Genomic DNA, 24,161 nt, shown 5'->3' with positions numbered 1-24,161 from the left:
CCAAGGCGCACACTCGGTAACACAGATCTCTATTAGTGGTACCGAGTGTAACCGCTATTTACAACTATCTACGTAGCTCCTTTAAAACCGATTTTAAATCAGGGATCTAGCGTCCTTCCATCTTTCGCAATCCTATCCGTAATTCAAATGTGACTCTTTAGTGCGCATGAACATGGCGCAGTGAGAGAACGTTTCGTGGCTTCCACTGCGCATGAAGTCCTTGTCCTCTCTGTTCGTTGTAATATTCGTTTCTATCGTGGAATTGCTTGGATTATGAAAAGGACATGGAATATCCTTTTACTCGTGCAATATTAAAGTAATATAGAGGGTCAATAGAGTTCTAGATCATGTCTTGATTTTTGAGGCCTAAAGTGATTTCGAATGGCGTGACGCTACTGGTCGGTAACCATCTCCTTTGCAGGTCCCCTCTACTCCAGTGGAGTCTCTGAGAGAGCAGAGAGAACAGGCAGCCAAGCCAGCAGACGTTCCGTCTTCAGTTCTCGGGTGAATCCACAGTCGCAGTAAACAGCTAGCGACGCGATGCGTCAGAACAAAATGTCGAGCGAGACTGCGTCGAGCTAGTTGCCCCCTTGGAGCAAGAGCATCCCAAGAGTAATTTCGTAAAGGATAATTATCTTGTCCACGTGAAATTCAGCTAAAGGAACGTCCAGAAAATTGACTGGGACGTGGGATATACTGAAAAGGGTTTACAGTCGAACGTGAAACTAGAAAACTCACGGGGAAAGTGCCCGTTCTTTGTTCTCTGTTGTTTGCGCACTCGTTTCGTACGAATCGCGCAGCATTGTTTGTTGTGGTTCGACACTCAGCGAACTCCACGACGTCTATACGCGATATTATATTGGAATAAAAGGACTCGTTATCTTTAACAAAGGAATCGTCGCACCTGGGGATTTCCAGTGACAAGAGATTCGTTCAGTTTTACGAGAAACGTCTAACGTGCGTGCAGTGCAGGGGGACCCGCTAGTGCTTTGTTTTGACGAGCAGCTGATCTCATTGGCAACTACAAACGAGTTGCAAGTTCTGACAAGCCGATCGTTCAGCGTTCCTCTTCGAAGGTGTCAGTCATTTTTGAAGACTCGAGAGAGACCTGCTGAAGAGGATAAAGTGCTATTTGATTAACTTCGAAGGAAGACTAAGGAAACTGCTCAGGGGATTCCAAACTATGGAAAAGGATCTTTAAGAGAAGTTAATTCGAAGCAGGAATTTCCGGAGAGAATTTAGTCGACCCGGAGGAAGAACTAAGGATCGTATAGTGGAGGATTTTATTTATATTTATGACGATACAACACGAGTCATCGTTAGATTTCGTTTATACTTGTTACTAAGATTTTTTTTTTATAAGAAGCGTTCAAAAGGGCATCTTTTCTAGCTTACCTTGACGCTTTTGAAGAAACACGGTACGTCTTTAGCCCTAGATGTTACTGTAGATACCTTGTCGTGCTCGTTATTTAGTTTTCTCTGCGCAGACAAGGCAAGTTTGAAGTACACAGTTTGCTTTACTAGAGATACTTTTGGGCTTGACATTTATTTGTTAGATTAAAGTATTTGTTTCGGACTTACATTCTGTTTTCTTATGATTATATGTTCATTCAACGACTGTTTCATTAACAAGGTCACAGTGATGAATTTTGTTAGTCCATTCTAGAACGACACAATCTATTATTTCTTTTGAAGGCTGTGGGAAGTCTAATTTAAAATTCAAGACGCTTATCCATTCTGCAAGAATATTCCAAACAAATTTCTTTAATACTTTTTATATATCTCTGTGCATTAAACCTATTGCATCAGCCTCTCCATCATCGTTATTCAATCAACATTGAATCTGATAAAAGTCAAGAAAGACAATACCTCTCAGAAGAATCAATTAAGCCTGAATGCTACTTGTTATCTACACTGACCAAGAAGCATCTAAAGAATTTATGAAACTACCAGTACTGATGCAACGGACTTGCTGATCGATGAGGTGCATATTACTAGGGGCCGTCCTCGCGAGTTATAGAAAACGTGGGGTACGGCCCCAATTCAGTTGACTACGGGAGGTAGGAAGTGCAAGCTCAGACAGCTTATGGAAGAAGGACCAACACCGAATGCCCATAATATTCCGACACAGAAACTCTTCCTGCCTAAATCTTCTCTATAATAATCTCGAAGCCTGACCAGCATAAAGATGCTGTACATATTCCACGTGGACACTGGCACCACCATCACCTTCGACATAAAGCTGGCACTGCAGAGGTAATAATTTCCATGCTCCAATGATTACATTTAACTCGCACAAGGCGCTCCTCAATCGCCGTCGACTTTTCAGGATGTGGGGTCGACCTGGTAATCACACGAATGTGGGCCGACCCGTAAAACGGTGTACAGATGAAAGATATAATTAGCGGATGTGTATACCGTACAAGATAGATAGCTAGATATATAAATAAGTACAGCTCGCGAATTAAAGTAGACATTTTGCACCGAGCGATATTTATCATCAGTAAGATTCATTAAGCGCGCGCTACCGCGTAACTGCGCACATACAGAAAATAGTATTTCCGTCCGCACCACGTCAAAAGGAATGATGAGCATTCGTTTTATTTAAAAGTCCCAGCTATAAGTCCACGCGTGTCAACTTCTCTTCCAACGGAAAGAAGTATATATTTAAAATCCACGGATATACGACTGCGTATCCAAGTAAAATCTTCAAGTTTCCTAACAGGTATAACCAAGAGAGAAAAAAAACCTAATTCGTGTTACTCGCGCTCCTTCGTGCGTGGGTGTAACGCGCTTATGTCACACTCAGCCTGACCCGCAACTAAGCTTAGCCGAGCTCTCAATCTGTACTCGTGTTGCAAGCTAAAAGGCTAAGTTTATTTGTTCGATATGAGATTGCAGCACAAGAACAGATCCTTGAGCAATCGCAATATTTCACCGATTCGCGCAACGGTCAATAGCCCGTAGGCCATTAGCGATTGTTAAAGATTCGTCATGCGATTACAATAGTCTGGCAAAGTCATTTTGTGGGTATTGATAAGGAGTGCAACTGTCAGACATGTAAATGTGCATTAGCACTTTTTGCGCGGTAAACAAGCGGCCTCGTTACATTCGATTGCGTCGTGGGTAAAGAAAAATTGCGTCGTCTCGCGAGACCGTCGGACTTGAGAATGGATTGAGCGATGAATTAATATTGAATTAATTATCGCCGCGACCAATCGTTCATTAATTTTTCACCAACGCATAACATAACAGTGTCTTCTTTCTGTCCCTTTGCAGTGTCTCTCAGCTGAAGGAGGCGATAGAGCGCGAATGCGGCGTCGTCGCGGCGCATCAAGTGCTGCTGATGAGCGGAGGCGAAAGTCTAGAACCAAACGCTCGTGTCTGCTCCTATTCGGCTGGAACGGATACCAATCCAATCTATTTATTCAGCAAGGCTGCCATAGAGAGTCACATTCCCCCAACGCCAAGCATAGACTACGGTTCCGGTGAGTAGACGAGAGGTCACCGTGTCCCTGGGCATGTTACCTGTCCTCGGTCGACGCCATTGTCAAGAGGACTGAAACAAACGAGAAGGGGCTACACGCTGAGGTCCTTTTGAACCCTGAGACTTCATAATGGCGGACAGTCTATTATAAGAACCTTCCTCAGCATCTCGCTCCAAGTCTCTCACTCGTCTACTGATCTCTGAAGTAACACGTTTTGATCACTCGCTAACTCTCTCTCCATCTGTCTATCTATCTCTCCTTGTCCTCTCTCTTTTGATTCCAGCCACTCTGATGAATGCGAATAGCCTATCGATGCTGTTCAAATTTTCTGACCCACTTCGCTTATCGCTATGATAATCAGCTTTTAATGGCGGAGGGGTCTCTTCCCTCCAACAATTTATTCAACGCACAAGAGAGTGACTGCAACGATAAGAAACATTTTGCTTATCAAAGTTGTGTCTGGAGTATGATACGTTGTACATTTCGAAGCTGGCGAAGTTGTAGAGCCGAGAGAAACAGAGAGAGAGCGCACTCCGTCAAAACTGTCAACTCTTCACGTCACTGTATATTTCACGTTGTGTCGTCACGCTCCAGAAATAATCATTGTTCGCGCCTTGTCCCGCTCGAACGATCAGGACACAATTTGGCGTTAGTCAGGTTCACGAGGCTATAAAGTATACAAGACGCTTATATTAGCTATCCAAATGTCATCCGCGTGCCGATATATAATTTATGATACGATATCAAGGATGAGATGGGGACGAAGGGAGGATTCGTTTTTCATATGGGTATTCAAGTATCGCATAAAACGTACCGGGATATCAGTATGATATAAAAAGGAAAATTTATATCTAATTCACTTGTGGCTTTTTCGTTTATTATACCATTTTCAAGCTCTATATAACGTACTGGCTACTCGCGGCTTTCCATCTATTTTTATAATTCTACCAGAGACGCAGATAGGCACCGCGACGCTTCACGCACACCAGCGTAAAAGCACACGGGGTCTTTAAACTTCTTATGCTCGATCCACCTTCTTCTTTATCTCCTTGTTATTTACCTAAGCCGGCGCGGCAGTTATGACCTTTCTCTTGATAGTGCACTGATGCCAGTGCGTATATTTAGCTCACTGCGAGCATTACCATCGGAGCAGCTGATCCTAGCGAAACGCGTCTTTTTCTTTATTCTAGACGCGGAGAGTATAAGCTGCTTAATCTGTGGCGAGTGAAAAGTGAAAGAATGAGAGAAAAAAAAACAGCAAGGCGCGACCGAGTATATAAATAATGTGAATGTAACGTATTGAGCCGAAGTTTATATGTACATACAGGATACGCGTGTATTTCTCAGAAGTGGAATTTAAAGCGTGAAAGATTAGTGGTACTTGGAGAAAAATATGTTTTCGATGATAAAATTGCACAAATCGTTTTTAAATGTTATTTTTGTATCGTACTGTAACCGAGGTACTGCTTATATGTACGTCTGCATAGGAGAGTCGCCCTGGCGATGCTCTATGTTGTCTGCGATGCGATTAGAAGGCGGATCCTTATGATTTGTTGGTTCTTTGAAAACGTGCGACCTCGGTTGGACGTTTTGTCGAGAGATATGCGCTAGAAGTTTTTGTGATGCTTCTCTTTTTCTTTCTTTCTTGTCTCTCTCTCTCTCTATCTCTCTCCGTGGAGTCCAACGTTTAACGGAATTATTCGCAGGCAAACCGCGGAACGATCTAGATCGGCTCTCCAATGGTGTATCCATGAACTGCGTTATTGATAATTTTCTTTATAAAAGATGCGCAGTTTATTAGAAGGAAATACTTAATTAACGACTTTTGTTATGCTATCGAAATTCTCTTTGGGGCATCTGCACGCTCGACGGATGTTACTTGGAGTTATTTGGTATCGTAAATTGTCGTGGTCAGTTAGGTTTAAATGTTAATGAATTGTTTTTTTTTTTCCTTTTGAGAGTGTCACGAATCACTGTTGATATTTTGTGTACTGATAGGATGTGCGAGATTCGCGGGTAGCTTAGAGTGTAAGTTGGTTAATTATTTTCTTGAGTGGCACTTTTGCAATCGCATCAGGAAATGCAATGAGTATTGATAAACTTGGTTACACCTTGGACGCGGAATGATGTAATATTATGGAGAATTATTGAGAAATTGCTGAGTCGCTTCCTTGAATGTCCGTTACTGCTGAAGATTCGAACGTTAGGATTTTAATTTGATTGTCGATTAGCCATTAGGTTTGTTCCTTTAGAAGTTTTTTTTTTTCGGTAGAATATGATATTTTACTGATTGAGTCGAAGACATCTGGATCCAAGTGATAACACGCAAGAGTGCACTTTGCACTTTTTACGTTTGATAATGTATGTGGATTTTTTGGTCATCTCCGTCGTTTCCTTAATCAATGAGTTCATTATGCAACGATTCTAGACTTTTGTTTATTTGTGTTTCCGTTTAACGTGACCTGGACCATCTTCTTCGTAGATGTGGATCTTCAGAGCCAGATTGATTCCTCCCTGGCGATGCCCGCCACTTATCACACTCTGATAGCGCGCGCTCAACTTGCTCAGCAATGCTGTGGTCTTGCCCGGGAGCAAACGAGGATCTGCGAGCGTCTGGTGCACGATCAGCACTTGCAGCAGCAAGGATGGGCGGCCGTTGTTGCGAATTTGGAGGACATCACGCAGATGTTTCAGTCCAGGGCAGAGCTTCTTCAACAAAGTTTTTCTCTGTATCTGAGGGAGAGGCAGCAGCACATGGAGCTTCTTAACAAGTAAAGTTTTCCATCTTGGAGCCTGATCGTTGGATTCTGTTTTGATGCTGATTTGACTCTTTTTCTATTATTAGCTTCAATGCAGACTTGGGAACACTGTCAAAAATACCGATACTGCCGGCTCTGAGAGCTCAGGCCGAAGGTCTTCTGAGTCCTGAGGAACAGCCTGCGACGGAGGATGCATCGGAAAATAGGGAGGAGGTTCTCAGTCTTTTGAAATGGATATCCGCCAAGGATAATCAGAGCAGCCTCGAACAGGTTGCTGAACAATGTTCAAGAGGTTTGGAACAGTTTGACGAGAGAGTAATGGAGTCATTGAAGGTGGAAGTGAACGCCGCTGTGGACAGCGCGAATAAGCAGGATATGAAGGAGATCAAGGGACTCGGCGAGAGACTCTATGCCCTGGAGCAATTGATGGCCCAGACGAAGAAGCTGGTGCACGAGCAGGGCGAACTTGCCCAAGGCTTCCTTCAGAATCAGAACAGGGCCAACAATTTGGGAGACGCCAGCGTTCTGCCAGATTTGTGCACTTCTCACAGACGTCAGCTGCTTGTCATGCTACAGAATCACAATCAGCTGCGCGACATACGCAGGAGATGCACCAGGGCCAAGGAAGAACTCTCCGTGAACATCTATCATCGGCTCAAGTGGATCATGTATGTGGAAAATAAGATGATGGAGGTCGATGGGAAATTGGTTATGTATCATGAGAGTCTGAAGAGACTGAGGCGACACCTGGAGGTGCTGCAGCAGATACACCTGGCCCCGCAAATGTACGTGAGTGCTGTGGCTGAGGTTGTAAGAAGGAGGACCTTCTCTCAGGCTTTTCTCGTCTGGGCGAGTAACCTGGCGTGTCAGTTACTTGCTGTGCACAGCGAGGAGCTTGCAAGGAGACGAGACTTTCAGAATAAATTCGATGGGCACTTCCTGAACACGCTGTTCCCCGGTTTAGAGGACACACCACCTCCGTTTGCTACACAGGCGCCCTCTGTCTTCGACAATGGACTTCCAAAGGTAGGTGTCATCGAATACAATATCAGTTCGGTATTATTTTTCTCTTATTCACGTGTTCGTAATTCCATAGCTTACCTTGGATGACATGGAGTCATTGAAGGATCAACTGCCAGACCTGGCTTTCAACGTTTCGACTCCAGACCTGAACAGCATCACGCAATTTTTCCTTTCCAAAAGTCACACAGAAACTACCAGTGAGGAGAACAAGGACAAAGAGGGTCAATCTGCAATACACGAAGCAACCAAACAACTGGATAGCGGAAGAGCACCGATGCTGGGTGATCGGTGAGACGTTGCTTTTGAAAATTATCGGTCACAGTTGGTTTTTTTAGATCATTTTCAAAGAATCGATTCATTTAATATGACATTTCAGCGGCGGATTCGAGTCTGAAACGGATACCGAGGAGTTTGAGAAGATCGGACAAGCCGGGACTGACGTAAAAATCAACTCCTTCGACAGCTTGAAGCAGAAGAGACAAAAACAATTGGAGGTTGGTGCCTCGCAAAGCGCGTCCCCCACTTCCTCGACCTCGACTAATCTGTCGCCGCTGAATTCAAAAGTCGTTGACCTCAATCGTTCGTCCTCCTCGAGCGAACCCGGTTCCTTCCACTTTCCAAGTCTCACGACCAGTGAACGACCGTCTCAGCTAAGTCCCTTAACCGAATGTGTTGAAAATTGCGAATCTAGCTTGCATCAGCGTTTTTGCGGAAATGACAATTTTAGCAAGCCATGTCCGGTGCATTCCGATCATCCCGAATCCTTGAATAATACCTGTTCCTTGACACAACCTCTGGTGTGCGGCGGCGAGCAGCAGCAGCAGCAGCAGCAGCAGCAACGACAGCAATCCGGTAGCGGCGGAAGCAGTCCCTCAGCTTGCGGCGGAGTTGTCGAGTTCATGGGTACCGAATATTACATGGACGAGTCTCTGCCCAGCAGTCTCAGCGAGCATCCTGGAGACGGTCATCAGGCTATCGTTAACCTTCTCCAGGTACTGGACCGAATAACACCTCGCTAAGAGATTTCGTAGCCGTAGCCGTAAATACTTTTTATTTATATTCATTCTCGTTATTTCTCTTCAGTTTTCATTCTGCGCTGCATTTGCTCCCCTTATGCTCAGCTATTCCTTCGTCTTCAGGTAGTAATCTCTTTGGAAGATACCCAGAGGATACCACAGGCCTCTCAGTACGCATATCTATTTATGTTTTCTTTTCGTTTCTAGGTATTTTCATTCTAGTTATCTTTACGTACATTCTCAACGCGCAATTTACGATGGCTTTGTACAAGTAGATTGCAACGTCGGTACGTACGTATATGCCTGTTTGCCTGACCGCCTGCTTTATTGTTTCCGACCACCACGTACAGATCACCAATAGCATTTTTCCCGTATTCACCAGTGTAGGTAACCAACACTCGATTAATTTCTTATTTTTCTTCGTACTCGAAGATTCCAGAAGGAAGCAACGATAGAGTGGATTTAAAAAAAGAATTGAGAGTTTGTAGCAAAACTTTTTAACGTAAAACGTTTATTCACGCTTGGATTCTCGCTGAGAAACCGCGTGTGGTTGTCTCTGTTAATTTTTTTTCAGGATAGCTGCCGTCGCACCCATTTTTCCAAAATCCTTACCTCGTAAATTGCTCCCACACACACGCGCGGGTCTTTTACAAAAAAACAATTGACCCGTACGATAAGAAAGATACTGGTTCTCATGTCATCGTATGCGCCAATCCTTGTTTTTAACTATTGCAGGAAAATCTTGGGAATACACGCGGCGAGGTAGAGCGACTCCGTTCGCTCCTGAGGACGATGAAGACAGTAGCGGGCGATACTCTGGTTGCCTTCCGCAAGGAGCTGGCGACCTTGCGCGAGAAGACCACCTACGAGAAGAACGGCATGGCTGAGATGACGGAGCGTGTACGTCAGGCGGTTGTCCTGCACTCCGGGGAATGCGACAGGGCTCTTCGGGAACGGGAACAGGAACTTACGGTGGACCACGAGCTGGAGATGGCTGACCTGAAGAAACACGTGCAGAACAGGGAGGACGAGATATCCTCCCTGAAGCAGAGCCTCAGGGAGAAGGAGACTGATCTTTCGGAGCACGAACGGCTGATCAGCACCATGAGACAGAAGATGGACAGCGAGCAAGCGGAAGTGCGGAGTCTGCAGTCGCGTCTACGTCACGTCGGGGAAGCCTTGGAGCACGCGCGCGAGGAGAAGGAAGCTGCTCTCAAGGAAGCCAATGAAGCTAAGCTCATGGAAATTGCCTCCCTCACGAATTCTCTGACCCAGTGTCAAGACAGGGTACGCGAACTGGAGGATAGTCTGGTCGCCGCGCGGGCTGAACAGCAGAGGATGGTCAAGGAAGTTACGGATAAGCTGCAGATGGATTATAAGATAGAAGTGGACACTCTGCGTAGTCGCTTCAAGCGCATGACTGCTTCCACTATGGAAAGGACTCCCAGTGATTCCACTCTTGAGAAAATTGAGGTTGGTGCAGGTTATATTTACTATTTATCAGGCTTCGCTCATATTCAGTTGCGCATAGAGATAATTATATCGTTATTTTACTTACAGCGACCAGACATGATAGAGCTGGCCAATCACGAAGCGATCCTTGCTCAGGCTAACGAGGATATGAAGAGTAAGATGGCTGCGTCCATTCGTTCAGCCGTTGAGAAGGAGAGGTCGGATTGCGCTGCAAAATTGGATCATGAGCTGCGTCTGGCTAAGCAGAGAAACGACACCGAGAAGCAAGTCTGGTTCAACGAAGCCATGAGGACCGTGGTAGAGGAGAAGGACAGGGAGATGGAATTGCACAGGACCAGAGAGATCTCCTTGGCCAAAGAGTGCGAACGATACAAGGACACCATAAGACGACTTACGGAATCCGAGAGCATGGTGAGGCAAACTTTGAGCGAAAAGGTATACATTACATGAAGTATCATCTTGTGTTTTATTCGATAGCGTCCAGTTAGTTGAAGTACATAATAAAATTTTGATTTATTCGCTCAGGTGGAGAATCTAGAGGCAGACAAGGTTGTCTTGGAGGCTAATATGGCTGCGGAACGTAAGATGTTTGAGCAGCTCGAGAGTAAGGTTCACGATTTGGAGGTCGAGAGGGATAAGCTTCGTCAGGAGTTAAACGACGAGAGGCTGAAAATGAGTCAGAGCGGAGCTGGACTGGAGGAGGCGTTCAGTGCCTTGGAAGCGCAGAAGGATAAGCTCAAAGCACAGCTGGATAATCATCGTAAGAGCGACGAGGTAGAGGTCTCCGAGTCGAAGAAAGTAAGATTGGAAGAGGACGGCGAGATTGCTTGTTTGTCCGGAAGGGTGGAGATGCTGGAGAATGAGAACAACAGGTTAACCGCTGAATTGCGATTGACCCGCGAGAGCAAGAAAACTGCAGATGAGAAAGTGGAGGCACTGGAAGCTGACAAGGTTCGTCTGGAGGTGGAGCTGGTGAAGGAGCGTTCTAGAAGAGGATACGATGCGGATGCTTCATCCTCGAGCATTTCGACGGCGGAAGCTCGCGAGAAGGAGATGAATGCCTCCGTCGCGGTGGTATCGGAATCCTTGAGTCGGGATGCTGCTACCAGTCCTGAACCTAATCGTCGCGACGCCTTCTTCTCGAGTCATATGCGCGAGAAGCTAACCAAGAGTACCTTGAGCAGTATTCAACAGAATCCCATTACCTTCACCAGCTGTAATCCTGGCGACGTCGTCCTCGTGGCCTGGGATCCGCCCCACAAGAATTACATGCTCGTCCAGGACAGTAACACGCTCTTTTTTCTCAATTCGGACTGCAATGACGCCCTGGATCTACGAATCAATCCTGACGGCAATCCCGAAAGGAGTTACGCTATCGCCAAGGTCGTCGATAAGGAGTACTGTCACGCCAAGAAGGTAAGTCTCATCCTGGACCGCCGATCTCTTCCCTTTCATCTCACTCCCACAGATCATTATAATCTCACAATCTATTTGCTTACAGTCCGAGAATCGCTACAAGGTGCCCCAGGGTACGAAATTCTACAGAGTTCGCGTGAAACCGGTGCAAAAGGAAGTCGAGATAGTGCCCGCAAAAAGTCAACAGTAGTAAAAGAAATAGAATCAGATTCTCATATTTCAATTCGAAATTCTCATTCGGTGTGCCAGAAGCACGTGTGAAGATCACGAAGTCTTGATGGAGTAAATGACGATCAACCGAGTCCTAAGGATATCTCACAACGTGACTCTCCTTCTCTGGACTATTCCAATCTTCAAAAGTCCCCAACGATCCGGAACTTCGGAACAAGGCCAAAACCTGCCAGAGCCTCATAAACGCATCCGTGATATTAAAAGTTAGGTTTAACAGGTAGTCGATAAGACGAGCAAATTCAGAGTGCGGTATTACGTGCGAGCTGTTAAAAAAAAAATTAAGAAACAAGATTACGAAAAAGAAAAAACACCAGAGCCGATTGTCGTGCTGGCAGTTAATTGTGATATAAGTAATTAAAATTAAAAAAAAAAATGATAACGAGCGAAACATAATTTACCGCTGCTGTGGATAGCTGTGACTGCATAGAAATTTATATTCTTTCCTTTTCACTTAAGGAGACTAAAAAAAAAACAAAAATATAAGATAAATAGAATAAAGTTCTAATTTGATCCGTGACCGTTGATTCGATTGGTCAGTATTTCAGTATAGTCGTACGCGTATAGCTTATTATTATTATGTACAAAACAAAATGGAATATGCGGACATTGCGAATACGTTGTCTATCCTATAATTTACGATAGTCTCAATCTTTCATTTTTTTTTTCATACTTGTAGAACAAACTCGAAACCTCCAGTCGTTACTGGAGATACGATTGTAGATTAATCATTGCTCATTTCTTTTTTCTCTCTTTTTTTCCCCTACGCACTGACCAATCGCGAATCCATGCATCGACTCTCATGCATCCTGTAATAGTCTCTAATAGCCGTAAGTTTTACAGAATCGTGAATGCTTTCGTATGTATAGTCATATATATCGTACATATGCGCGGTCGTAATGTATAATATATATAGACACGTATATACGCTTACGTAAAACTAAAGAGAAAGAAAGAAAGAAAGAACAAGAAAAAAGTGTGCAATACTCGCGTACGATAATATCCTTAGTACGTAAGACATTTTTTGTAAAACAAAGGGAAAAGGATGCGTCCTGGCGTAACTGTCTTGTGCAATGACGATTAGTTAGGAGAAGAACAAAGAAAAAAAAAAGGCAAAAGATTAAAAAAACGATACTAATGAAGCGCATACCTAAAATATACAATTAGCGAATTTATTTATAGTTCATTAGAGAAGATCGAAACGCTCTTGGTAAATATTTCTGATTTCCTGTGTAAATATTTTTCTTTTCCTTTTTTTTTGTTCTCAAAAATTTCCAAGCTCTAATATAACATATATACATTCGTCGAGGTGAACAATCTATGAGGAAGTAATTTAAAGAAGAAAAAAAAGACAAAGAAAAGAAACACTAACGGTTCACGATATCAGTGTCTGTACTGTAAGGGACTTATTTACGGTCTAACTCCTAAGGAGATGACACCTCGAAGAGACATTGATCTCCTGATCCAACATCAGGGAAGGGGCCATTTGCTTTGTACCACGACTATCTCCTCTTACTGCGTAATTAATCAGAACTAATTATTATAATTCGGATTAAGTGCTGTGGCAATTAGCAAAAACGATAGCGTTATCATTCATTAGATAATTCACAGCTGTCCTTTTTCATCTTTTAATTAAACCTCACTGTAGTTTACGTTAATGCGAAATTTGAATTTCTTTCTTTTCTCTTTATTATTATCAATATTATTATTTTATTATTGTTAATACTGTCATGCGAGCACAGGCAGAAGGTGATATGCATGTATACGCATATGCATGCTGATGTAAAGTACAGGCTTATGGTCTTTTTCTTTGTTTTCTAATGAGAATGAACGGTTTGAGCGAATTTCCTGCTTTTAAGGTATTATTTTATGATATTAGGACGCAAGTAAGATTCGTACATGGAAGCTGTGATTGATCCTTTGAAAGTTTTTACCAACTATTTAACGTAGGCGTTAATGATATCTCGGATTGGTTGTTCTTCGTAGACTCGTGTAATGGCGACGTCTCTGGTTATTGTGAACGTCAAGCTGACGTGATTGATCGGTGTTTACACGAAGAGTTGTCGCTGCGTCTTGTTTCTGTATTTTGATTTTTCTGCAAGAACGTCGAGCGATGCTGATGGTTGTACCTAACATTAGAAAGAAAGAGAATGAAAGGATCGATTGGTTTAACGAATTCGATATCGTTCGAGATCGATTAACCTCACTCTTGTCACATTTGTACTCCTTAGTACCGTTTTTCTTTTTTCGCTCGTTCATTTTCCCTGATCCTTCTTTTTTTTTTTTCACTTGACTCTTGGCTAACCTCTGAGTGCCCAGAGTAATCGTCGCGACTTATCATTTAGAAGATTGACGATAATTCGGGCTAAGACTGTAGGACTTTAAGGGAGAGATCAACTCATTGTATATATATTATTAATGATAATACAGAAACGATGCCGTGTCGTAAGCGTATCGTTTTTTTTTCTCTCTTTGTATCTCGAGATGTATTTGTTTCTTAGCTTTTGAGGTTATCTATCGCCTGTATATTTGGTATTTCAGGATGTGGAGTTCATGGCTGTCGAATTCTAGAGACTCTAGATACTTTTGTATTATGCACCAGCACCATTTTACGTACGTATAATATTTTTTGCACTTGTAGTGGAACTGTAAGGAGCACGTTTATTTTTTTTTTGGGGTTAGCCGTGGATTCTCTATACCTTCAAATCTGACATGGGATGATGCCTCGTATGACATTTATTTATTTTTTGAATAGTTCCCTTTTACTTCACTCGAGTTCTTGTTTGTAATCTATGTCCTAAAACTAAGGGTTCTCATAGGAGCGACAGAATAAGGATTTAGCTGATTTGTTTGCTTTTCTTTTTGTGAACGGCATTCGCAGGATGACAACTAGAAAGTCTTTTGGATAAGTGCGCGGAGGGAACGAAGAGGAGAATAAAAACATGAAAACGAATAATAGAAACGAGTATCAAAGAGCAACGTGCCTGCACAAACGTGTAAGCTCCATTTGGGAAAAAAAAGGGGTGCTTTCATGTTATTCGATGAAATTTTGGAAATGGTATGTGTAATCAATCCTTTCTTAATTGTCGTGTCTCTTGTGAGTTCGATTTTCATACGTAAAGCGGTACGGGTTTTAGATGTTTGTCACGTGCAGTACTTTCTTTTGGGTAGCTTTGAGTATTTGAGAAAAGCAAGAATGTTTTTTTTTTCTTTGAAAAGTTTAAGCGTTAAGGAATTCCCTACTTTTGTTAATTCAGGATCTTTCGTCCCCTTCTTTTCGAGCCTATCTTTTTTCTACTACTAGACAGTAATTAGACGTAATGCGTGTCGATTAATGCGAGTGGTATTTCCATGAGATAGATTATAGGTCGCGACCAAAATAAAAAAGAAAAAATGTATGATTAGCATAGGACAAAGAAACTATCAAATTTAATCTTACGCACTATCTTTTTTTAATTCTCAATATTCTCTATCGTTAAGATTTTTTTTGAGCTGGAAACTGTGAGTTGTGTCAATGAAAATATATATCTGTATATTTGTATTATATTGTATACATATATACATTTTCAAAACGCGACAAAAATTGGGTCGTATTAAATTCCAATTTTCAGAGCTGCGTGAGTCCATCTTCTTGTAACGGACGCGTATATTGATTTTCAACGAACGCGACTTTTGTCGCGCAATCATTTTATTTTTCGTTCACGACCAATTATGGGAACAGGATGATCACTTGGAGAATTTTCTTGCAGTTAACATCAGTCGTATTTTCCTACGTCCTGCAGATCTACTTCCGTTGTCTTTATCGTTCCCATGGAAGAAATAAGAAAAATTAAGTATATTCTTTTATCCAAGAGAATTCTCAAAGGCCGATTTTCCTTACGATTGATCGCGTCGCACGTTGGTTGTGATTTTCAATAAATGAAGAAAAATCGCGCCATTTCGTCCGTACATACCTATTACTTTGGCTATTTCAAATGTTTCGCTTGTATTCGAGGAATATACGCATATAGATATACATACACAATTGTGATCGTGAGAGTGTCTGTTAATGAATAAATAAATCACAAATAAATAATGTGACTTTTACAAAATAAGTACAAAAAGATTTCAGTACTCTTATAGAAGGAGCACAGTGTGCTGCCATCTGTAGTGTTTCAATGAAAGTAAGAGAAACATCCAATTCCAGGGTGCGACTATCATTATTTATTTATAATACAAGTACAAGTCAACGTTGTCTATCGTTTAGTGATTGGGAACGTAAGTCTGGCTAGGCTGAGTGCAAGCAGGAAGTAATCCCGGCGAGGGATCATCATCGCCAGGGCTACACAGCATGCCCACTAGGGTATAATCCACGAATGGCGGTACCTCCAGGTCAGCAACTTCGGAATAGTTAACATTGTGCCCAGCAGGTAGCGGCATCTGGGGGATTCGCGTGTCCAGGACTTCGCACGTGTAATGGCAGCGTTCGTTGCTGGGGTAGAAGAAGGGTTCAGGACTACTTTGAGACTGGACGGTAGTCTCTGAGGTCTGATCTGGGTAGAGTCTCTCAGAAAGGGCGGAGCTCTGTTCAGTGGGATTGACGTAGGTTAATCTGTCATCTAGGACTCTATGACCTGGTATCGGTGAACGTTCAGTAGGACTCTTTATGACGCTTGTGTCGATCATTTGATGATAAGCCTCGAAATTTCCAAAAGGTGTTACATTGCTCTCCGGGACGGGACTGTGACTAGGATGAATCGTCTCGTCCAGATTTGAAGCTTGAGTCATCGATTTGTGATTTGTCGGCGGTGGCTTCTGGTAGACAGGATAGTTCATTCGATCATTAAGCGGCTGAGTTTGACTGGGCTCTTTGTTCGAGACGAAACAGGTGGGCGGTCTACGGGTGGCGAGGGCATTGTCCTCTTTTTGGGCCTGAAAACTAGGAAAGTGGGACCTATTTTCGTAACCCTGAGTCCAGTAGGTATGTCCAGGATCATTCTTCGGATCGTACTTGATGTTATCACTTGCGAAGTCTTTCTGATCCTGAGGTCTTGCATAGGTGGGATAATTCATTGGGTCCGTAATGCTCTGATTGTGATTGGCACCTTTCTCGTCGCCGTAACAATTAACGGGTCTTCTAGAATGGAAACCATTGACGTCCTTTTCAGATTCAAAGCCTGGAAACTGCAGTCTCTCGTCTTGAGCTTGAGGAAGGCTCAAATGACTGCTGCTGGAGTCCTCGCTCAGAAGCTGGCTCCAATAAGCCTGATCCTGATTCTGTTTGATCTCGTATTTTATAGTACCACTGCCAAGGTCGAGCAAGGTCGGTGGTGAACGAGCAATGTCCTGAGGATTCATTGGGAAGTCTGGTCTCAGCGGTTGATCCAATTGGAAAATTTCTTCAGGCTGAAAAAGGTCGCCGGTGAACGAAGGGAAATCTGGATACGAGGCTTCCTGCGGGACCTGGTTGGGTAAACAATAGCCCAGGGTATTTTCGTGACTCTGTACAGCTTCTTGGATCCAATAGGGAGTCTCGTTCGTAGAATTTGGTTGAGGGTACATGGTGTTTTGATGCTGTGTCTGCTGATACGAAGGTATGCTCGTCTGAAGTCCGCATACGCATTCAAAAGGCGAACAGGAGCAGGAATATCCTAAGAAAAAAAATAGATATACTTTAACATCGTAAACAAATATAAAATAACAGGAAAATAAACGATTACGTTTAAATTATTCTCAGTATCGTAACGGTTATATTTTTTAAGCTAAAACGACAGCGGCGACGCCCTGCGGCTAGACGATTGCACGTGAAAATGTAAATACTATCGTCAAACGACGCGCGGACGTTGACGATAACCGTCGGTGACAGTCGCGTATATTTTTAAGTGTGTTCAGTGTGTTTCAAGTGTTTCGGTAGTGCTAAAAAGAGATTCCTCCACTCATCGCATCTCCGCTACAGAATACAGTACGTCCCGAGAAAGCCGTAAAGGTAAGTGAAGTGTATTTAAAGTAAAAATAAGGACAAAAGCAATGCCTACCTTTGTCCGATATTAAGGGCGGAGGTTGCGTCGTTCTCGGAGGTTGTTCGATAGCTTCTGTATTTGGTCTTTTAGTTCCCCGCAGAGACATTAACTGAAAGAAATCATAAAAGTTCAGATAAGACGATACGAGAAACAAGGTTATACCTGGATGGCGTAACTTCTCTATCGGCCAATCGTACCGTATCGCATTTGACATGCTCAACAGGTGATTGACATACCTTAGAGCCCAGGGCGGCTTCTCTGGCCAATAAAACTGCCAATCCACGAACACGTCTGCCAGCGCCGACACTCCTCCTGGCTTCGGAAGTAGATTTAGCCTCAGGACGTGGATGATCGTGCTGACCCTTAGCTTGAAAGAAAATGGCATGTTCCGTATGCCGCCAGAAGTGAGTGACAGGATAGCCGCAATGTCCACGACAGGACAATATTTCTAATCGTCCTGTGCATTGTCTATTGGGACAGGGTTTTCCCTGCTGTTTCTTTCGTGCCTGAAGTAAAAAGGTAAATACATAAGAGGCTAAAGGCTAATTCAATAAGGATCGACTGGAAATTCTTTTTATTCTTTTATTTTTATTAACCTTGTCGCATATTGCTGGTCTCAGATGCACACTACCACCTCCTGGCAGTATGCAACCTTGCGAACAAACAAGAACACCCAGACAGGACTTCTTGAGGATGCTCACGTTGTGGTTATTCGTGTTTCTCATAGCCCATCCGGAGGCATGTCGTCGCGCTTCCTCGCAATCAGGTCCGTAAACTCTTCTGACGTGTCCGTCTGCCCACTCGCACCAGGGGTCGTACTCTACGATCTGCGTGAAAAGTTATGCCTTGTTAATTGACGTCCTATATCTTTTTAGCATGAAAAACACGAGGAGAGACAGCAAGGAGTCCGAAGACGTTGTCGAGGTATATTTATTGTCGATTCGTTTATGAATCTGACGGATCCTTCTCTCCCGTGCATAACTCTATACACGTCATTCAATTACTTGGGTGTTTCCCAAGGAGGCGAATAAGGAGGTAGCAGGTAATTTTGAAAATTCTGGATATTTCCCATGGGCCCTTTGTCATGGACCTAAGCCAATCCGAGCCATTACTAACTTTACGACGTCTTTTATACACGCATAAACTATACAGGTATTAAGAGTCAAGGTATGCAATATATTTAAATGAATTTAACGTTTAATAGTCATACCCTGGGAACATTGGAATCATTGATATCCCACTCCTGATGGGGATGTTGCTGTTGCTGGTTACCGGCGACAGTCGCTGACATCGTCGGCGACCCCACGCGACTCCTGTAACAAATAAAAGAAAATTCATAATGAAAACCAGGAACATATATACTCCAGTGAGCATCTACGAGGATCATATAAAGAGGGAGAGAGAGAGAATCCCCGGGTCCAGGTATTCCACTGAACTTGGCACGAGACAAATTGAACCTCGTTACACAGTCCGAGCACTAGGAGCAGGAAGTGGCTGAGCTAATTCGAATCGTGAACGAAAAGACATCTGGTAATATTAAGAAACAAATGATCCTCATATATTATCAATGGCAGAACTAATTGGTGTCCGGTTGGGTAACATTAATATTTTCAATAGGTCGTTCTACTATGGTCCCTCTTCACCGGCAGAAGGTTCAGGTTACTTCCTGGTGTTATCTCCGGTTCTACCAAGTCTTCCGCAGGACAGACCAGGACTCAAGAAACATCAAGACCGCCTTCTCCTTCTCTTCGACATCCTCCTTCGTCTCCGCCACCCCCCTCCCGGTCACTGACGCCTACCGGGCAAACGTTATTATGGATACACACAAATTATTATTCAAAATTTAATTGACACGCGGTGGGCGACTGTAAACGTCGGGATAGCTTCGGCGCACGTAGATGGAAGGTTGCCGAAGCGTGCAGAAGGAAACTCGAAGACCTCCTGGGGCCATATACCGATCGATGGATCCTTTTACTTACTTTTTTTTACCATTCGCGACGTGTATCCGCACATATAACTTCCTTGCGTTAACATTGCATATACAGCGGCAAGGAGTGATCGTGAACTTTGACTCTACATGCATTTCTTTATACCAACGACTGAACTTTATCTCGCCGTTAACGGTTGTTACTTTATTCGAATAATTTCTGCGCACTGAAACTGTCTTTTTGCGTTTACAAACTGTCAGCTACGAATGATCACGACCTGCGACAATATCGAGTCCATAACGGTTTCCTGAACTCGATTGAAACTTTCATGAGATACCGATATCGATTCAATGAAGTCTTTAATAAGCTTATCGGTGGATTTGCCCGAAGTTTTGGATATTTTAACAAATGCAATTTGCTTGACGCGTGCCACTCTGTATCCTATCTGCGTTGTAAGATCGAAGATGATCATTTAGATTTCTTGGATCTATATATTCAACTAATTGAATATTAAGATTTTCATGGATGGGTATGACTGTTAGTTTTCTTTTTTAATTCACCCTATGAAAAATGTATGGGCTATATCTGTAATCGTGAAATTAGTAAGTCGTACTGAACGAAACTCTAATTTAGCATTGCGCAACCAAGAGCGTCGCGACATTCGAGATAAAATCCGGATTTATGGTATGTAGGTACACCAGTCGTACCTAGCATTATACTTATGGGTGATCGTGGGTGGGCTGACACCGGTGTTCGGCGGCTTCCCAGAAATCCCTTTACCAGCTCATTCAGTCCTGAGACTGCTCCTAGGAAATACTATAGGAAAATTCAATGTTAGAGGACCATATAGGATTTGGATGAAGGTTTGAGACCAGGATCTTGAATTAATGAAGAACAATTTTTCTTCATACAGATTAGACATGACCTGGTAATCTAAAGGAGATTCATGAAATGAATTAAGGAAAAAAAAATCAATTGGTTTTGGTTCTGTCTTATCGTTGAGTTTTATTCTGGTGATAATTTGTTCGAATAACCTATATATGGGTTATAACTAAATTGACCTTATATCATGTGGACCGGTACTGATACTAGAAGAAAATTCTGAACTCTTCGCAGCATAAGAATTTGTCAATTATTGATTTGTCAATAATATATCAGTTAGTGTATACGTAGTGTGTAAATATGTTGAGGAGTCATTGACCATGAGTGTATCAAGAGAGTAAACGCCCACTGGACCTGGACCAACCTGCTGTGGATGAATGCTGAGGTCGTAACAGTATCAGAGGTTAGTGAAGCATATCCTACAAAGAATAATCCTGCACCATGCACTACCTTTTGATTTTTATCAATACAGGTTAAAAAGAACGACCTGGACCATGTACGTGCACCTATCAGGACCATGTGTTCTTGGGCAGGAATGAGGAACGGTGCAAACGTCCCACGAGGCTAGGCGCTGCAACGTGGTTTTATCGAGTGGTATGTAAACCTGGACATTTACGGTCATCACGTCAGCCTACTCGAGGAAGACCAGCACCAGGATCACCGACGTAGATGACGTCTTTGGTGGGCCTGCATATAGATTCAGAGTACCGAGGTCCAGGTAAGAAGCGAAATTCCAGGACGTCGATTCAGGAAGACGTATTCTTCTTGGCCCCAGGGTAAAAACTGTCGAGGTACCGTCGCGAAGGCGTTTACGAGGATCGCGAGGAAGAGGATAAGGATGGTATACAAGGTAAGATCCTTGGCAGTTATAAGTACAGACACTTCGGTGCAAGTAAGAGACTGTTTATTTCTTTTTCAAGGTAAAAACGTAAAAGTATCAAAGCAGCAAGAGGGGAATCACGCCTGGTGAATGATTACCTGGATCGGTGATAAAGTCATCGCCTTAGCACCGCGTAAGATGATACATCGGCCGGCGATCCAGGCTCAAGATTGGCTTAGCTACACATGTGACGATATACACAGCTACGCAGAGAGACACGTGTGGACATACCTTAATGCCTAAGAACTTCTCGAGCCATAGGTGGCTTCATTGAGATATTAAGCTAGATATCCTGCGGGGAACTCGCCACTAAATATCACGTGAAAGACCCTGATAAAAATCCTGTGCTTTCTATCTGCACCGCGTTCGGCCTCAGCCTACCTACTTACCTATACCCAGGACGCGTTCAGGAAGATCGTCTTCGCAGATTAGCTACACCTAGGGACAAGTTAATTCCTTGTCCCCTGGACGCGCGTGCAGGATATCTCAAGCGTTAACCATACGTAGATTCATTCTCAGTTAGCCTACACGTATCCTTCCCGGGGGTCCTGGATTATCTCCACGAGGTGACCGAATAGAAATTTCTTGTTTGAAAATGTTCATCCTACCTTCAATCGATACTTGTTAGATTACGATTATTGATCATAGGATCCTAGATGCTTCCTCGCCAGGGTTACATTGTATTTATGGGTTACTCGGGTAAAGTAGCGGACAGGGAGAAAAATGCTTTCGAACCTGAACTGGCAACGTCGACCATCTATTACGTACGATCCCACGCGGCTGTCACCCACTCGATGACTTTTGGTCTCGAAATCCCGATGGGCAAATAATGATTTGCTCGGCACAAGGCCAAGATCAATCTTCTACACCGAGAGAATTTCGACACGGGTCCATTTCGAATGCCCCACCTTTAACTCTAGATAGATTTTTAAAGATGACGGCATTCGATCTAAGCTTAAGCCTCGCTAAGCCTGTCGATGGATCGATCCGTTGCGGATAGATGGCCGATTGAAATCGCGCGCGAGATTAAGTCGAGACTTTTAGAAATTCAACTTTTACCAGACATTCAATTAGACTCGTTCGATATTCATTTCGGAGCCCAAAGCATTAGGTACCTCTGTCCGCCATTTTAGCGACGGCTCTGCGATTTCTCTATACGATTTACAATATATATGCGTATGTATTATTAACTTGCGGAGTAACGTTTATCTTGTTACGGGGATCCGTTATCCCGGTGCGCCCCGGGTGACAACTACTCCAGGAGGCATACCGATGCTCCACTCTAGAATCGACATCTCTTCCGTACTGCTGACTCAGCGACAATAGTCATTTCGCTTGAATTGCAAATTGCGATCGTTATTGATTTCGAATCGGTCCGACTAGATTGGTTACCTCGTCGACAGATATAAACTTAACCAGGTTGCGAACAAGCTGTTTAGCTTTTTGGATTATTAAATATATTATTTTCTAAGCCAAACGTAGATTCCGATCGTCGATCGTTAATGGGACTTAGTGGGCGAGATACTTGAGTCTCCAGTGGATCACACGAGTATAATTAATACCTGGTTAGCTGTCAGGCTTCTATTTGCCACTTGGTTAACAAGTATTTTCTTACTCCGTATATATCTTTAAGTACAATTATGTATTCATATGGTTATGCATATATACATATGGCTATAGATTTAAAGACACAAGTATTGTAAGTCTTCGAAAAAGTTCTTTTGCTCTCGCAACGAGATCCCGGATAAAAGGGATCGTCTTACCGAGGACATTCGTTTAATCTGTCTTCGGGGCGTTGCGTTTCTCACCATCAGTGACGAACGGCGATCCTCGTATCCGTAATCGCGTTCCCGTAAACCTCTGACTCCTGCTTATCCAGGATCCCACTGTGAGATTCCATTGGACCTCGTTATACCATGTCTGTCAAACGGCGTTAACTCTGGCTTGTAACGCGGAATAACGTTGGGAGCTTGGCTTTATGTGCCGTAGGAACAGAGGGTGTACGGTCAGACTTGGCAACCAATGGGAACGCGTGATAACACGCCCACGCGCCAATAGGGAAGCCTCTGTACGCCCATGGTTTTTAGTTAAATTTCGCACCATAGAGAAATCGATCCTTTGACTGATACAGGATGCACCGAGTAGGGTCCGAATGCGTTTTCAAGTAACGAACATTGCGAAGTATGATATCCTTTTTGTGAGAAACGTTTAGAATTATTGTATTTTGTGGGAGCGAAAGAAAAGGCGCGATTATGATATTTGAATTGATAGAAATATTTGTACCTTACAATTTTTATTTACTTACAATACAACCATAGTCGAGGATCCTTGGGTAATATGATGTCTCGTCTCTGGTCACAATCGGTACTTGGTCTGGTTTAATTATCTTTTTTATCACTAGTACACAGCTAGGTGCGATTCTTTGGTGCCATCAAGCCCCAACCGTATACACTATTTCTTTGACTAGTAAATAACGATTAGTATTTAAAGGATTCGTTTGTCAGTACACTGATATGAATTTATGTCCTGGTCATACCGTTTGATATGCGTTAGATTGGCGAAGAAGTAATTTTAGATTTTGATAAGAGCAATACATTTTTAAGGGACGTCAAGAGCCACAGTGTTCAATGCTAGAAAAGCACAAATTCAAGGCAGTCCTTGAGCAATGTTCCTTCGATTCACTTTCGGTACTGATATTGAATTAACTCATTGTTTCGTTAATTAAGAAATTCATTAGTTTCCACTGCGTCTTCAGTATCCGTCGTCGCATCCCATAAGTCGGATACGCGTTGTACGAAAAGCTTAGTAATTCTTGTCTTCACTGAGGTAACCACTCGCGACGCACGATTGTCGCGCTTGCGTTTTGTGCGTAGTGCGTAGTACGAGATGCGTGGTGCGTGCGACTCAAAGTCGCGCTGGGGACTGAGCGGGCTACGCGAACTAACCACGTTGGTAGCTGGCTGAGTGTCTGCTGTCCCGGGTGTCGAGGGACCGCCTACGGGAGTGGCCATCCCCGGCCAATTGGAGCGGTTGCTTTTCAAGGGTGTCTAATCGGCCGAGCCACCCCTA

General features: G+C 43.3%; 2 protein-coding genes and 1 long non-coding RNA gene across 6 annotated transcripts; 2 read left to right on the top strand and 1 right to left on the bottom strand.

The window, feature by feature from the left end:
- The first annotated feature begins 487 nt into the window (after nt 1–487).
- Nucleotides 488–14,841, top strand: LOC107273688 (RB1-inducible coiled-coil protein 1). 4 transcript variants are annotated; one of them, XM_015752138.2, is made up of 10 exons: nt 488–2,256; nt 3,280–3,488; nt 5,971–6,259; nt 6,334–7,273; nt 7,344–7,558; nt 7,647–8,262; nt 9,022–9,759; nt 9,847–10,170; nt 10,285–11,175; nt 11,261–14,841. In XM_015752138.2, exons 1-10 carry the CDS (start codon nt 2,189–2,191, stop codon nt 11,363–11,365), a joined length of 4,395 nt encoding a protein of 1,464 aa, XP_015607624.1. In that variant the 5' UTR covers nt 488–2,188; the 3' UTR covers nt 11,366–14,841. The 4 variants fall into 4 exon arrangements, with proteins under 4 accessions (XP_015607624.1, XP_015607623.1, XP_015607626.1 ...); XM_015752137.2 differs by having other exon boundaries at nt 489–2,256; nt 9,847–10,194; XM_015752140.2 differs by having other exon boundaries at nt 490–2,256; nt 7,647–7,764.
- A 760-nt stretch (nt 14,842–15,601) lies between these two features.
- On the bottom strand, nt 15,602–24,003 carry LOC107273687 (transcription factor glial cells missing). Its single transcript, XM_015752136.2, has 6 exons — nt 23,398–24,003; nt 18,613–18,715; nt 17,999–18,229; nt 17,639–17,908; nt 17,418–17,511; nt 15,602–17,033 (listed from the first exon to the last, which is right to left on the bottom strand). Exons 1-6 carry the CDS (start codon nt 23,406–23,408, stop codon nt 15,646–15,648), a joined length of 2,097 nt encoding a protein of 698 aa, XP_015607622.1. The 5' UTR covers nt 23,409–24,003; the 3' UTR covers nt 15,602–15,645.
- Nucleotides 17,834–18,430, top strand: LOC112495253. The gene is made up of 3 exons (XR_003061620.1): nt 17,834–17,921; nt 18,023–18,168; nt 18,278–18,430. It is a non-coding gene; the product is annotated as an uncharacterized LOC112495253 (long non-coding RNA).
- Nucleotides 24,004–24,161: the final 158 nt, after the last annotated feature.

Source organism: Cephus cinctus, unplaced genomic scaffold (genome assembly GCF_000341935.2).
Source record: "Cephus cinctus unplaced genomic scaffold, Ccin1 Ccin1_scaffold1780, whole genome shotgun sequence".
Classification (NCBI taxonomy): domain Eukaryota; kingdom Metazoa; phylum Arthropoda; class Insecta; order Hymenoptera; family Cephidae; genus Cephus; species Cephus cinctus.
This window is presented reverse-complemented; position numbering and strand designations above follow the sequence as displayed.